This window comes from Gopherus flavomarginatus, chromosome 14, assembly GCF_025201925.1.
Source record: "Gopherus flavomarginatus isolate rGopFla2 chromosome 14, rGopFla2.mat.asm, whole genome shotgun sequence".
NCBI classification, from domain to species: domain Eukaryota; kingdom Metazoa; phylum Chordata; order Testudines; family Testudinidae; genus Gopherus; species Gopherus flavomarginatus.
The window spans coordinates 401,181-416,983 of record NC_066630.1 but is presented as its reverse complement, the minus strand read 5'-3'; the positions used below and the strand labels follow the sequence as shown (position 1 = coordinate 416,983).

Here is a 15,803-nt window from a genome sequence, read left to right as displayed (position 1 = left end):
TATAGGTTCTGCTGCTGTGTGACAATTGGTTGCTGTGTCCTGAGAAGGATCCTAATTGTTTCCTCTTAGTGTGGATGCCCAGCAGCTTCTAAAGCAGGCATGGTAAACTTGTTCAGCAATCTTCAGAAGTTCAAAAGCTGGGGTGTGCCTTCTGTGGCTTGGGGTTTCAGCCATGTGGCGGGATGTGGGGCTAGAGGCTTCTGCCCTGGGGGAGTGGGTGTCATGGGGCTTCAGCTCTCTGAGGCACCTGCTGGGGCTTGGAGCTTCAGCCTTGTGGGCAAAGGGGTCTTGGGGCTTCAGCACTGCTCCTTCTGAAGCCCTGAATCCTGGCAGACATGTCCTGTGGAGTTGAATCCCCAAGACCCCTCTCCCTGCTGGAGAGAAGAAGCCCCTAGCCCCATCACCCAAACCCAGGGCAGAAGCCCTGAGCATCCTCTTCCACTCCACCTCAGTCTGGTAGGCAGAGAATAGGGGAGGGATGGGCATGGAGAGCTCCGCGAGCTGCACTTTAACTGTAAAAGCGCCACATGCATCTCGCGAGCTGCGGTTTGGTCACCCCTGTTCTAGAGGATGAAATACTGCATTGCTAGTGAGATGATAGGTGCTTACGGGAGTCTAGCACCACCATCTGTAAGCAAAGCAAACTCCAGAAGGATTTCTTAAGGCTTGGCTACACTGGCACTTTACAGCGCTGCAACTTTTGCGCTCAGGGGTGTGAAAAAACACCCCCCTGAGTGCTGCAAGATACAGCGCTGTAAAGCGTCAGTGTAAACAGTGCCGCGACTGTTCTCTTTATTCCTCTCATCGAGGTGGAGTACATGCAGCACTGTAGCCAGGGAGATACAGCGCTGTATGTGCCTTGCCAGTGTGGACGGGGAGTGAGTTACAGTGCTGTAAAACCACCACCAGCACTATAACTCTCAAGCGTAGCCAAGCCCTTAGTTACTGTGATGAACCTCTCTCTCACCCTAATAGAGGAAAATCTAGTTGACAGCATTGACTGTTGAAGTGATAAACTATTGTAAAAATTACTTTGCCATGTGGAATATGCATCTGGTACTTGGGACTCTGAGGCGGAGCGAGAAGAATATTTGTTTTACAATGCAATATTGATTTGCCTAACACTTTATTGTGATAGGTTTAGGGCATGTCCATTTGGAGCAGTGGCTTCACTCTTCACAGTTTATGAGCTTGAACATCTGCTGTGGAATGAACAGCTCGCGTAGTGAGATTTGAATTGAGCCATGATGCTTTTAGGGCACTTCCTTGTTAGTAGCAGTGGTAGAGTTAGGCCCCTCAAGAGAAATTTGGAGCCTTAGTACATAATGTTCACTGGAGCTCCACGCCCTGCAATTTCAGGGTTTGGTTTTTTTTTTTTTTTTTTTACATGACAGTTTTTTTGCTGGTAGGCCAACAATGTGTTCTCATCTAAACATTACAGTAAATGAGTCCTATTGAGAATTTCTAACAAAAAACTGTACATGAGTTTACAAACATATTAACATATAAATAATGAGAATCTTCCTGCTTGGAGCCTCCACAGTAGTCTTTTTGCTTGAGAATATAATACTGGCAGGGAAGACCCAATCCCTTTCCACAGCACCAGTCAGAGCTGGCTTAGTCCAGTCAGCTGTTCTACTCAAGCATCACAGGGTTTGTCTTCTTCAGTGCCTCTGGCTTCAATAAGCAGTCTGTCATTACTGTGCAAAAGCAAGAGTCCAATGCCTTTGAGAAGGAATCCTGCTGCTGAGAGGCCTGTGCCACCTGGTCATCGTTCTGGTCCGAGCTCTTGCTGGAAGGTTTGTTTCTTCTCCCGACAGTGCTTCTTGTGAGCAGGCCAGTCCTTCTGCTGGCACTGAAACCCACAGTACCTTGCTACCTGGCATCGGCCACGTATATTGAATTCACATAACTGTTTTTCAGTCATTGTGCCTGGGGGGTAGTGACATTCATAGTATGTGCATGAATTTTCCTCTTCCTCCACAACATCCCCATTAGCGTTGTAATACCACGTTACATTCAGCGCAGGAAACTGCTCTTCTATTGGATCTGTGGGAAGCTGCTGGATTGCCAGCCAGTACAGACTTTGTTTACTAGAAGCGTCTTCAGCTTTGGGTCTCCATCCCCATGGGACTAAACGCAGATTGTCCAGTCGGTTGTCCACCATCACTGCATTCAGATGCACCACTTGAAATCCTGGGGCAATCTCTCCCCGGCGCCTCTCCCATAGTAGCTCGTGCAGCAGACGCCCAGATCCCGTTCCTTTGTTTTTGTCAAAAGCATAAGCAAATATTTTAGCACCATTTCCATCAGCATCTACCTTTATCCGAGCCTCAAAAGAGTAACTCTCCACTAATGGGATGTCTTGTTCATCTATCAGCGTATACTTTGTCTTGCCGGCCACCCGGCTGAGCTGCACGATCCCCAGTTTGAAGTCAGTCATGACCGGGCCGGGACATTAGACATTTTGTGGGGAGCCCTGGACTTGGGGCCTTGATACAATTGCCTCCCTCCCTCCCCCCGCACCTTCTGGTCAGCCCTGGGTAGAGCTGTATTTCTAGGAAAGAGGGAAGGAACATGACTTTAAGGAGCATGTCATTAAGGAGACGATTCCATATTCTAGTGAATCCTTGTTGTTGAATCATCAGAGTGTCAAACCAGTCAGGTGGGATAGAGGATTTGGTCCCATCTGTGGTTTAATTTTCCTGCTAATTTTATGTCTCTTTAATAATGGGTGAGATCCAAAGAGGTGAAGGATGTTTCCAAATCATAGAGATACAGTGTGTTGCAGATGCTTTCCAAGCACAATCCAGGGGCCACTCCCAGCCTTACCTTAGTTTATGCAGTCTCCTTACATGTCTTGTCCTCAGCTATTATGCCTGATGGTATTTGGTGCCAAAAAATTAAAAATTCTGCACATAATATTTTAAAATTCTGCAAGCTTTATTTGTCAATAAATAAATGCAGAGGCTTCAGTATGGCGGTGGGTATCACAGGCCACTGGCTATACGAAGGTTGGAGATCACCTTGCACCCTCCCCATGCCCAGGACAAGGACTCAATGATGAGGCTGCACCCAACCCTGACACAGCACAAGGACTGAGTATACCCCAGAAACACCCTGGGACCCTGCCCCTCTGTGCTAGGCACACCTGTTGGGCAGGCAGGCTCAACCAGGCAGGATCCAAGTGTGGAGGGGCTCAGTGTGGGGTGAGAGGATTCTGTTTGGGACAGTCTGGGCAGTTGGGGGGGGTCTAGGTGTGGGGGCATCTGTATGCACAAAGGCTCATTGGGTGGGGTTCCAGGTGCAGGGGCAATGGAACTCTGCAGCGGCTTCCAGGTGAAAGTGGTTGGGGATCAGCGGAAGGGTCTGAAGTGCTGAAGGGAGTGGGACTTGGTGGGGTAGGAGTCTGGGTGCAGCTAGTTGGGGGTCAGTGGCATGAGGGTCTGGATGTGGGGGCTCAGGGTGGTGCAGGGGGGTTGGACTTGTCAGGGTGGGTATTTGAGTGCAGGAACCTCAGTGGGGGGTTGTCTGGATGCAGGGGGACTCCAGATGCAGGAGTTGAGGTTCAGTGGGGTGGGGTTCAGGTATGGAGGGCTAGTGGGGTTCTGGATAGGGATGTCTAGATGCATGGGGATTGGGTGGATGGAGGAGCAGTTCCCCATACAGCGACCCCTCCCCCACACAGCAGAGGCACGATGGGGGTAGGAAGCGTGAGGAGATGCTGAGTTTCCTGCAGCTGGGGGAGGATTCTGGGGGTGGGTCTGACACAGCCCAAGCCACTCCTTGCAGGGGAAGAGGAAGTCCCATCTCCTCCTGCCTCCAGGCCAGTCAGGGCTAGCAGCTGATCTCGGCTCAGTGTGGGAGCCACTGGATGGGGTGTTCCCAGCCTTGCAGTGATTTACCTCTGTCGACTGCTCCAGGTGCTTGAAATGATGAACATGTGCAGGTAGGGAGTGGTGCGTGATTGCTCTTGCAGCTTCCCTTTGCTTCCCTCTCAGAAAGTCATTTTTATGCAGAGAAGCAAAGAAATCTGGAGGGGACATGAATTCTGTGCACGTGTAGTGGCGCAGAATTCCCCCAGGAGTAAGCAGCTGTTTGGATGACTGCAACCCATGAGGGATGAGGGGAATTTAGGGAAGCAGAAGGAGAGGTGGGTGAGAGGTGGAAATTATACTTGGCTGGTCATTGGAGGTGTTGGAGAAGGAAAGCAGTCGGCAATCTATTGGATTTCAGTCTTTGTGCCAGCAGCTAACCATCTACTTTTGATGTCATTTAGAGGAACATGAAGCGCAATGGGAGCAGAAATTTCTTGAACAGGAGGAGTCGGTTTGGCTCCCGTGAGAGAGACTGGCTGAAAGAGGATGTTGGGCGAGGCTGTGTATACATTTATGGAGCAGACTCTGCAACTTCAGCCTCTTCTGACCTGCACTTGGTCCTTTGTACAGTGGATACCCTGGCATCTGAGATCTGTGATGGAGAGGGTAGGGAGAACCTCTATTTGCAGCTCCATGGAGACCTGGTCAGGTAAGGACAGAAGGAAAAGGTAAATCCAATTCCAAAAGTGGATGGAGGGCAGTGCTTTCTTGCTGTATGCAAATGAGTGTGAATGAGAGTAGGGCTGATTTGAAGTAGGCAGGTATAACCTTATGATTAATTTTGGGTACAAGATGCACTAGTCACTAATAACGGGCTTGTTCTTTGATGGCTATTTAGAGATTAATTAAGATGACTGGTGAGACATACACAGAGACTGAGTTTTATTTATACGATATTTAATATAAACAAAATCACAGAACTAGGAAACAAGATAAGACTAATAGCTGAATCCGCATCATGTATGCTCAGGAATCAGTGGGGCTGTGGATTCCCCTTAAAATGAGATTAAATGTTAAGGTTTTCACCATCCTGCCCTTCCGAGGTCCTGCTGAGCATCAGGTTTGATTCCCTTTGTGGGCACCTATTCCTTATGCATGCGTATTTCTGAGACCATGTTTAATTGAGACTTGGCTTCTTGACCGTATTTGTCTTTCCTGCTAATCATTTTTTGGGCTACTGACAATTGTCATAAGCATTTGTGCTGGTAGAAGGTTCTATAGGAAAATCTAACTCAAGCTGAATACTAGGCTTCAGACTCACTGCAAAGCCCATTTTAAAATAATCTTTGTTTTTCTTTTATTATTCCTACTTGCACCGTAGCTTTAGTTTAATTTGCACTAATTAAACAAACATCTTAACTTTTTCCAAAATATAAGCGATTATTTACATGATCACCTGAGCTCAAGTCATGAGTCAGCAAAGGGGTTCTGTGTGGCAGATGGACCCAGCTCTGAGCATAAAATGCTGTAATTTATGGACTGAAGCTGTTATGCTCAGATAGGAAACACTCACTGGTGTTTTGTCTGGGAGGGTTTGACTGGTAATTCCACTAGAAGCACCTCCTCTGTGAAGAGTGTTTCCTCTGAGTTTAACTTCTGGGAACTTCTAGTTGGACATGGAATATGCCCTGGGATGAGAGCTGTCCCTGTTTATATAAGGTTGCATCTTTTTCCATATAAAGGACTAAATTTTACTCCCAGTATATATTATCTTATCATACTATGCTTTATTCATCTTTATAAAACTGGCATCCTAAATGATAGCATATTTGTTGGCAAATTATTCAAATATCTTCACCAAAAAAAGACCACAGACGAAAAGGGCCAGAGTTAAGGTCATGGAAATGTCTAATGTGAATGTTCACAAGTGTAAATTTTCTTGAGAATGTATAATCTCTCTTTAAGTTACCTTCAGTGATCATTTCTGTATCTTGACATCTACATTTTGTTAATTGAAATGCTCTTGGTATGTACTTTTGTGATGGTCATGACTTAGTAACTTTATAAATCAATGCTTTTTCACTGGGAATATCCCTTTAAAAATGAATTGCAAAGTATGCTAAGAGTATAAATAGACTTAAGCTATAAAGTTTTATTTACAGAAAACTTGACTTCAGTGTATAAAGTGTTGTGCCTTAGGTTATTATGCGCTGAAAATAGACTTCAGCTCATAAAGTTTAACATGCACAAACTTTGTGCTGAAAAGGTCATGGATTCCTCATAGCTTTACAAGCCATAGCGTCCTTTTGGATTTAGACTCTGTATTGCCTCCAGTGGACTTTGGATTTCAGCATGTAAACCTGCCACTCCTTTTCACGGACAGAGCTAAAACGAGAGTCTGTAATCCACACTTGTCCCAGTGGCCATGTGGTTCTTCTGAGATGCATGGGGAGAGGCATGGCACTTTGGAGCACTTTTCCAGTTCCTGGTAAAAGTTCCACTGCTAGGGCCCTAGACTTTAGTGTGTTTGGGAAAGTCATTGACGGATGGGAGGAAAGACTGGGTGTCCTTTGCATCACTAAGAATTTTTGATAGTATTATTTGCATAAATTATACACTGAAGTTTTTTCTTCACAATAAGTTATAAGTGTGCAAAACTGTGTGTACTGAATTACTTATTGTATAATGACTTCATGAGCTGAAGGATGCTTGATGCTTCCAATTGCCTCAGTTCAAAAGTAAATCTATGTTCCTTATAGCTCCTTCACAGCCTCTCAGCATGGATTAACGCTCAAGGTAGCATAGCTCACTCAGCATAGGTTGGGTCTACAGAACATCTGAGTTCCTGAGATCCCAGATACGGTTTTATCTAGGGAGAAGTGTGGAAACATGAAGGAGGAGAGAACTGTGACATGACAGCTGATAAAATTTTATGTACAAGTTTTGCAGGGGCCAAACTCTGCACAAATTCACTGCAATAGAAACTTTTCCTGCACAAATTGCTTGCTTGGAATGCTTAGAAGACTGGAGTCTTGTTGTTCTAATCTTTTAATAGTTTTTCTGCTGTAGTGTTGGATTCCCTCTGAGACCTTTTCCACTCAGCTTATCCAGAATACCTTGCTCACTTCTAGGAAAACACTTTATCCAGTTTTCTTGGATTCAGAAAACTCAGTTTAACTCCAGATTTAGTCACTCAGGTTCCTTTATTTGTCATACAGCAAAGCTATGTTGATCAGACTCAAGTGTAGAGGTGGATATAGTATGTACCATACATCCAGAGTTGCACAGAAAAACACTTCCTTTATATATGTTTACACTTTACATTGCATCACATGTTTTTGAATTGGCTTGGTTACTTTGCAGGTTCCAGTCCCTGTGCAACATGCTCTGTCCATGCATTGTCCTCACTTGACCTAGTCTTTACCTCATCTCTACATCCTGAATTATTTTGTCCATTGTCAATAAATGGTCCCTGGGTGTTCTCCATCTTGTCTTAGCTGGCTCAAACTTTGTCTTTTTCAGCCTAATGATCTGTTTACCTTCCTAATTCTGTTGTCCAAGAAATGAGACCTCCCTCCAGATGTTAATTGCTCATGTCAGGCCAGGTCTCTACTACATGTTGTCAGGTTACAAGTCTTGTTGTGGTTTTGGCATAGAAAGTTTTACACACTGGAATTCATGATGGAAAACCAAGTATTGATGATGAAAGCTAGTTCCTTATTTATGAGATTTGACATGCATATATACTAGTGTGTAATACAGTTTAAGTAAGGTTCTGGCTATGAAATCTTGAAAATGGAGTTTTGTAAAGTTTGATCAGTTTCTTCAGATTTTCAGAAACAATTCTGTTCTATGAAAATGGCAGTTTTTCAAGCCAAAATATTCTCTTTGAAAGTTGAAAATTTGTCTAAAAAGAGGATTTATAATAAAAATCTGGCTTCCTTTTCCATCCTGTGAGCAAATGCAGTTTCAATGAATTCAGTGATGTTGTACTCACTTTTGCAACTCTGGATTTGGCTCCCAGATTTTTCTGCTGTTGTGCATTGGGTGCTGAGAATACAGAGCATTCAGCATGTTGATACAGGAAAAGGAGGACAGTGCCATCCTCTTCTGTATTGCATCGTAACAGGGAGGTGAGTAAGACTAGACTTGTAGTGGAGCTCTCCCTTCACTTAGTGAGTTTTTCTTGCTATGTGTCTGGAGTTGCGGGAACCAGGCATAGCTCAGTTACAGTAAGGATATATGTAGCTGTTGGCATGGAGCCGTGGATGCAGCTGATAAATTGTGTTTATTTGGTGAAATGTTTATATGAAATTGCTTTTAGTGGCTCATTGCTTAGTTCTGTAGTGATCTTTCACCACTTAGAGAAAAGCACAGACCCTTTACCCCAAAGCCCTAATAAAGTTAGGATGTGAAGACGCATTGTTGGAGCAGTCGTAAGAGATTGTGTTTTAATTCTCCTTTTGAACTTCTGTTCCAGCCTCTCTTTTCTTGTTGTTTTGCGGCATTACTTCGCTTTGATTTGTGGCCAGTTAAATAGCTAAGGGCTTGGCTACACTGGCGCTTTACAGCGCTGCAACTTTCTTGCTCAGAGGTGTGAAAAAAACACCCCCCTGAACGCTGCAAGATACAGTGTTGTAAAGCGCCAGTGTAAACAGTGCCGCAGTGCTGGGAGCGCGGCTCCCAGTGCTGCAAGCTAATCCCCATGAGGAGGTGGAGTACGCTCTGCGACCACACTCGCACTTCAAAGCGCTCTCGCGGCAGCGCTCCCACGGCAGCGCTTTGAAGTTTCGAGTGTAGCCAAGCCCTTAGTTAATTGGTCTCGTGAATGATACTTTGAAACCCAGCCCTGAGCTTTAAACTGATTGCAGCGAGTCCTACTCTCACACTTGCTACCCTCTCAGTGCCTTTAGCAGTTCAACAAGCTTCATCCTGAAATTCAGTTCTTGAACTACTGCATGTCACCTATGCAAAATTCAGAATGTAAACGTAGCAGGAAGGTCCCCTAAATAAACTTCAAAGGGGGAAGGTCTCCATAGAGATACAGTAAGTATGAAATTCCCCTTAGTAGTCATCTGTTTGATATTAGGATATGGTCCATGGTCCTGGTCAGTTCTCCTGAGGAAGATGACACCAAACTCAAGGTCTCACCATACCCAAGGTTTCTCAAGTACCAAGAGAATTCCATTTTAGTGCACAATCTGCTGATCAATGTGGTCACATGCATGTGAACACAAATAACCGAGTCAAGCATCTGATGTCACTTGTACTCCAATATGTTGGTCCTCAAGTAACTCTTAATTCCCACCATTTGAATCCTCATAGGTGAATTTTGCCCACATCTCCTGGATTAAGAATACAAAAATTGATCACCCTTTTGAGGTAGAAGGGGCAGGAGAAGCTCCCAAGATATTTATCCTAAACTTCCAGGAGTGTCCTTGTGCTGAAGTAGATCTTCCCCCGGTGTCTGTGATCCCCATTAAGTGCGTACACATTTCAGTAATTTTCCTCTGAGCATTTACCTCTCTAAGATGTATAGGTCAAAGCTCTTCACCCTCTCTTTTTAGCTAAGACCTTCCATTCCTTAGGTTCTCTTTTTAAAATATTTTTAGAAGTTACAGCTCACAACAAAGGGCAGGTTCCCAAAGCTACATGGACAAAACTCTTTTCTGTACCGGAATGAACCAAGTAATCATAGGCCAATGTCACATTGATCCCAGGGAAGATAATAGAGCAACTGATGTGAGACTTCTTTAATAAGTATTATTAAATATTATTCTTTAATAAGTATTTAAGAATGGTAATCTAATTAATGTCAATCAACATTGGTTTATGGAAAATAAATCCTGTTGAACTAACTTGATATTTTTTTTTATGAGATTACAGATTTGGCTGGTAAAGGTAATAGTGTTGTAATATATTTAGATTTCTGTAAGGAGTTTGATGTGGTACTACATGACATTTTTTTTTAAAAATAGAATGATATAAAAACTGGATAACTCATAAGTCTCAAAATGTAATTGTAAACAGCGAATCATGATTAACAATTTTAATGATGAGGGCGACTAACCATTAGAACAATTTACCAAGGGATGTGGTGGGTTATCAAGATTGGTGTTTTTCTTCTTTAAAAAAAAAAAAGCACTAGGAATTAATTTGGGGGACGTTCTGTGGTCAGTGTTTATACAAGAGGTCAAACCAGATGATCAGAATGTCCCTTGTGGCCTTGGAATCTTGAGAGCCTCTGAAGCTGTTGTTCTGTGCTGGCCTCTTCTTCCCTCCTATGCTTATTTCTTACCCTGGCCTGATAGTGCTCTCTCACTGACCTAGCTGAAGTGACCAGTATTTTGTTTGTGATACTGAAAACACTAGACTAAAGGGTTTGACACCACATGAAAGGAGAGGAAGTGTTCTCAGTGAATTGCTGGTGTATTCTCCAACTACACGAACCCTCAGTGTGTACTGTATTGTGTGTAGGAAAGACCATGTACAGGTACAGTCTCTTCAGTTGAACGTTTCTGATTGCCTTCAGGTTTTGTCTGTTTACAGATTGCATTATTTTCTGTTGGGGGAAGATGCATGTTTTTCTGTATTCCGTTTGAGGATGAAAGGATGTGTCGGGTAATTCACTTTCTTCACAAATACCATCTATTTAGGATCCTGGATTTTGCATTCACTAGTTCCATACAGGCTGAACTCCTCAAATGGTAACATTTTTGACCCCTAAGGACAACATTATGGGGTCAAGAGGCAAGCTGCCTTCACTTACTGTTGGTTCTGCATCTCCCAGGACTCTAACGATTGCCCTTAGAACCTTCCAGTCCGTTCCTCTTTGACCAGGGTCTGTAAAGGAGTTTCCTTTAGAGGAGCTGTGTCTCTCCAACAACTTACTTGCTTGAGGTATCTTTTATGGGTGTCATCGTGTCCTCCCTCCCTCCCCAGCCTTTTTATTTCTAGACCCTTTGGCTTTTGGTCTGTCAGTTGCCTGGGAGCACTGATTCAGTCCACAAGGTTCCAGTCTCCAAAGATATTTGAAGAACCTCTCTATTCCATGTCATGGTTCTATGGATAAACAACAAGCCTTTTTCCTTCAGCATTTGGTCTATTTTCAAAGCCTCCTACTGCCCCAAGTTTTTAGCTCTTTGTTTTGTATTTCTTTCAGCTGTTTTCTTTCCTCTTTTTGGATGTCACCTACTGCCTTGACCCCTTGGGAGGAAGCGATACCACTTAGCAGCATCAGACAAAAATCTGTGCTGCAGAAGAACTTCTATAATGCAGAGCACAATACAAGTGTCTGAATGGGGCATGCTGTACAGGGTAGTGTGGGGAATGTCTAGAGATGTTACCGTAAACACTCAAGTATCATGGGGAATGCCTCCAAGTCTTCCTCAGGGCAATCCCCTGGGAGTTGTGCAAGTCCAACACAAGTCCAGAATGTTTCAGAGGAGAAACCTCCAGCATAAGCTTGAGCCCCTTCACTTGCTGATATGGTGCTCATGAGACTAGACCGGAGGGTTGACATCACACACAAGTTGGGGGCAGATATTCCCAGTAAATTGCTGGGTTATTCCCCAGTTACACTAGCTCTCGATCTGTACTGTACTCTGTGTAGGAAAGACCATGCACAAGTACAATCTCTTCAGCTGCACATTTCCCAGTAGAAGTTGCTTTCAGATTTAGTCCACAGGACTCTGTCTGGGTGGCACCTTTATCAACACAGGCCCAACTTCTTGCTAAGTTCATCAAAATATCACTGCCATGTGCTGTGTTTTTGACTCCCTCCAAGCCTTGGCACTTGCTGCAGATGGCACTAACCTATGACTCAGCTGATGAGGCATTGCCTTCCCACTGCACTCTAAGGCATCACTGGTGGAGTTCGGGCTTCAAGTAGCTTATGTCAAGATATAGGGCGTCGATTTCCCTTTCTCAGCCACAGCCAGGAAGCTTAAGTGATAGGGTTTGTTTGAGGACCTGGGCAAGTCAGGCCAACACATCTCAAAGTCTGCCTTGAGGCTGCAGTGATGCCTTGATGCTTCCCTCTTGCTCTGAGTTTGGCGTCTTTGAATCACTTGGTGTAGCCAGAGCATTTTGCAGCAATACTGACACCTTCCTTGAGTTGGCTCTTTGTGCCTTTTGCTCCATGGGTCTCAGCACATCCAATGTCTCTGCATCCCAGAGTATTGTTGATGTTCCAGGCTACCCCATCATCTTGCTAACCACAGGTCCTCATGTGGAGGCAATGGAGCTGATTAGGACAATGAAGCAATTGAGAAGTCTGTGGGACATCCTGATGCCAAATACATTTCTGTGGTGAAAGAGCAGCAGGATGATGATTTTGTGTATTAGAAACCGACTTGTCCACCGTTGCTGAAAAGGCTGCCAAAGTTGCCAGTCCAGGAATATGCAGAAGCCACGATTGAAAGATGGATAGGCCAGAAGCCCAGTGCCTCTCTTTCACGAACTGAAGCAGCATGACAGACACCCCCCGCTCCACACACACAACCACCTCTGCTGCCCTATCATGGAGGTCATAGAGAAAAAGGACATCTTCCTTGAGGACACTACTGTCTGTCTCCTGCCCCCAGTGTCCCATGCAAGCTTTATACTTGGGATGTGGTTGGCCAGAGGAAAGACAGATACAGTGCAATATGCCTCAGAACTCATAGACTCTAGGACTGGAAGGGACCTCGAGAGGTCATAGAGTCCAGTCCCCTGCCCTCATGGCAGGACCAAGTATTGTCTAGACCATCCCTTGAGCATCAACACTGGAATTGCTTTGGATGAAGCATTTGCCATTTTATAGCTGGAGCCCTTTGTGTTGTGGACTAACAGGCCTCATTTGCCCAAGAACAGGTCAAGCTTTGGAAAAAGATCTGTATCCTGGCTGACTCTCTTCCCGAAGGTGAATGTTAGTGAGCAAGGGCATGGTCCTGATGTGGCATCGGTTCCCGGTAGTCTTTGATGACAATTATTGAGTGAATAATCTGTGTTATGGGTGGATATCTGTAGGTCTACTCTAGCTCAAGGCTTCCAGATCTCATCATCAGGTCAAAAAAAAAAAAAAAAGGTGAGAAGCTACCCTGCATTAGAGAGAATCTCTTTTGGACTCAGAGACCTCTCTACAGAAAGCAAAGCAGTCTAAAACTCTGCATTCTTCTGGGCCTCTCTCCTTCTTTGAGTCCCTTTCACAAAGGAGGGAAAGGAAAGTGTCTCTCTCTCTCTCTCTCTCTCTCTCTCTCTATATATACATAATGAGTGATAGCCGCAGAGTAGTAGAAGGCAGATATACTGGCCACTGGATAAGGAGTTTTCTGTTCCCTGACTGAGCAGAGCAGGGGCTGCTCCAGGCTAGGGTGGACACATGACTACCATTAGTGTGCAAAGAGTCAGTTGAAGCTTTTAGGCTAATGAGAACACCTGATTCCAATTAACCTGCAAAGAGTCAGGTGAGGCTGTTAAGCTAATTTGAACACCTGACTCTAATTAAGGCCCCTCTGATACTATAGAAGGGTTCACTCTGGTCAGGCCAAAAGGGAGCCAGGGAACTAGAGGAGAGGAAGTGCGGCTGAAGGGCTGGGGAATGAAGACACACTCAAGCCACTGGAAAGGGAGCGGGTGAAGAAGGTGTTAAGAGAGAGAAGCGGGAGAGCTGTGGGGAAGTGGCCCAGGGAAATGTAGCAGCTCTGGCAGTGAAAGTTCATTCACTGTTCAGTGAAAGTTTATTCACTGCTGCCATTAGGGTCCCTGGGCTGGAACCCGGAGTAGAGGGCAGGCCTGGGTTCCCCCCAACCCGCCACTACAGATATACCTCCTTGGAGGAGAAGACAGGCCCCTGTCAGGACAGGAGGCTAAACTCTTCCGGAATAAGCCCATAGGGACCACAGAGACAGTGGGAGTTCTCTCACCAACTTCTGTGCTTGTGGGAGGAGGCGGAATGGAGGTGAGCTTGGGTGGGGGGGCGCCCCAGGGAGGGCCACAGCAAGTAACGGGGCACAGAGGAACCGCTCTAGCTCATCTCCGCCTCCTCCCCTGAGCACGCCGCCACCACTTCGCATTTCCCCCCCAACAAGCTTGCCGGGCCAAACAGCTGATTGATAGCAGCAAGTCTGGAAGGGAGGGAGAAGCGGAGCGGCAGTGGTGTGCTCAGGGAGGAGGCGGAGGCAGAGCGGAGGTGAGCTGGGGCGGGAAGTGGTTCCTCTCCCTATCTCGATATGCTCATCTTGAACACATGGTCCTGGGTGTTGCTCAGAGGGACTACAAAATAATATGGCTGTCAATTAATTGCAATTAACTCATGATTAACTCAAAAAAAATAATCATGATTAATCGCACTGTTAAACAATAGAATACCAATTGAAATTTAATAAATATTTTTGGATGTTTTCCTACATTTTCAAATATATTGATTTCTATTACAGCCGAGTATACAAAGTATACAGTGCTCACTTTATATTATTTTTATTACAAATATTTGCACTGTAAAAATGATGAAAGAAATAGTATTTTTCAATACACCTCATACAAGTATTGTAGTGCGATCTCTTTATCATGAAAGTGTAATTTACAAATGTAGACTTTTTTTGTTGTTGTTACATAAGTGCACTCAAAAAAACCAAACCCAATTAAAAACTTTAGAGCATGGGTGGGGAACCTCTGGCCCGCTGATTGATTTTAATCCAGCCTGCAACAAGTCTCCGTGACATGGGCTGGAAGCCCTGTGCCTTGTTCCCCCTTGTCCCTCCTCTCCCCTCCCCCCCGGCTTGGAAACTCCCAGTGGCGGCTCCACAGCTTCCGTTGGTTGGGAACCAACGCCAATGGGAGCTGTGGGGGCGGTGCCTGCAGGTGCAGGCAGCACGCACCGTGCAGACCCCCTGGCTGCCCCTCTGCCTTGGGACCAGACTTGCAAGCTGCTTACAGGAGCAGCGTAGGGTCAGGGCAGGCAGGGAGCGTGCCTTAGCCCTGCTGCGCTGCCAACCAGGAACCACCTCAGTTAAGTGCCACCCAGCCAGAGCCCACACCCCTCACCCTCTCCTACACCCCAAACACACTCCTAGCCCCCGCACCCTAACCCCAGCCCTATCATAGAGTCATATAAGATTAGCGTTGGAAGAGACTTCAGGAGGTCATCTAGTCCAACTCCCGCTCAAAGCAGGACCAACACCAACTAAATCATCCCAGCTAGGGCTTTATCAATCCAGGCCTTAAAAACCTCTAAGGATGGAGATTCCACCCCCTCCCTAGGTAACCCATTCCAGTGCTTCTCCACCCTCCTAGTGAAATAGTTTTTCCTAATATCCAATCTGGACCTCCCTCACTGCAACTTGATACAATTGCTCCTTGTTTTCTCATCTGCCATCAGTGAGAACAGCCCAGTTCCATCCTCTTTGTAACCTCTCCTTCAGGTAGTTGAATGCTGCTATCAAATCCCCCCTCATTCTTCTCTTCTGCAGACTAAGTAAACCCAGTTCTCTTAGCCTCTCCTCATAAATCATGTGCCCCAGCCCCCTAATCATTTGTGTTGCCCTCTTTTGGACTCTTTCCAATTTGTCCACATCCTTTCTATAGTGGGGGGCCTCCTGCACCCAAACTCCTTTCCAGACCCTTGACCCGAATCCCAGCCCTGAGCCCCCTCCTGCACCCAAACTCCTTCTCAGAGCCAGCACCCTAACCCCCTGCCCCAGTTTAGAACCCTCTCCATCACCCTAACTCCCTCCCAGCCCCGAACCACCTCTTGCACCGTAAACTTCTCATCTCCAGCCCCACCCCGGAGCCTGCACCCACAGCCGGAACCATCACCTCCTCCTGCACCCCAACCCCCTACCCCAGCCCGGAGCCCGCTCCCACACCCTGAATCCCTCATTTCTGGCCCCACCTTGGCCCCTGGTGGAAGACCCGAGCCACCGCCCTCCCCCCATTGGCCTGGAAGTGCAAGTGCTGGCTTACCCCACTGTGCGGGGGAAGCCCCAAGCCTCTGTGCCTCCCCCT

General features: G+C 45.9%; 3 protein-coding genes across 6 annotated transcripts in view; 1 reads left to right on the top strand and 2 right to left on the bottom strand.

The window, feature by feature from the left end:
* Nucleotides 1-15,803, bottom strand: part of IST1 (IST1 factor associated with ESCRT-III) — a 578,781-nt gene that overhangs the window by 212,102 nt on the left and 350,876 nt on the right. The window lies entirely within an intron of this gene.
* The window catches only part of PHLPP2 (PH domain and leucine rich repeat protein phosphatase 2), a 147,197-nt gene that overhangs the window by 24,688 nt on the left and 106,706 nt on the right, over nt 1-15,803 (top strand). For all 4 annotated transcript variants that reach the window (XM_050922905.1, XM_050922906.1, XM_050922903.1 and 1 more), the window contains exon 2: nt 4,280-4,527. In XM_050922905.1, coding sequence (XP_050778862.1) covers nt 4,280-4,527 — 248 coding nt within the window. The remainder of the gene's footprint in view (nt 1-4,279; nt 4,528-15,803) is intronic.
* Nucleotides 1,583-2,449, bottom strand: LOC127034274 (zinc finger MYND domain-containing protein 19-like). Its single transcript, XM_050922941.1, has one exon. It carries the CDS (start codon nt 2,441-2,443, stop codon nt 1,769-1,771), a length of 675 nt encoding a protein of 224 aa, XP_050778898.1. The 5' UTR covers nt 2,444-2,449; the 3' UTR covers nt 1,583-1,768.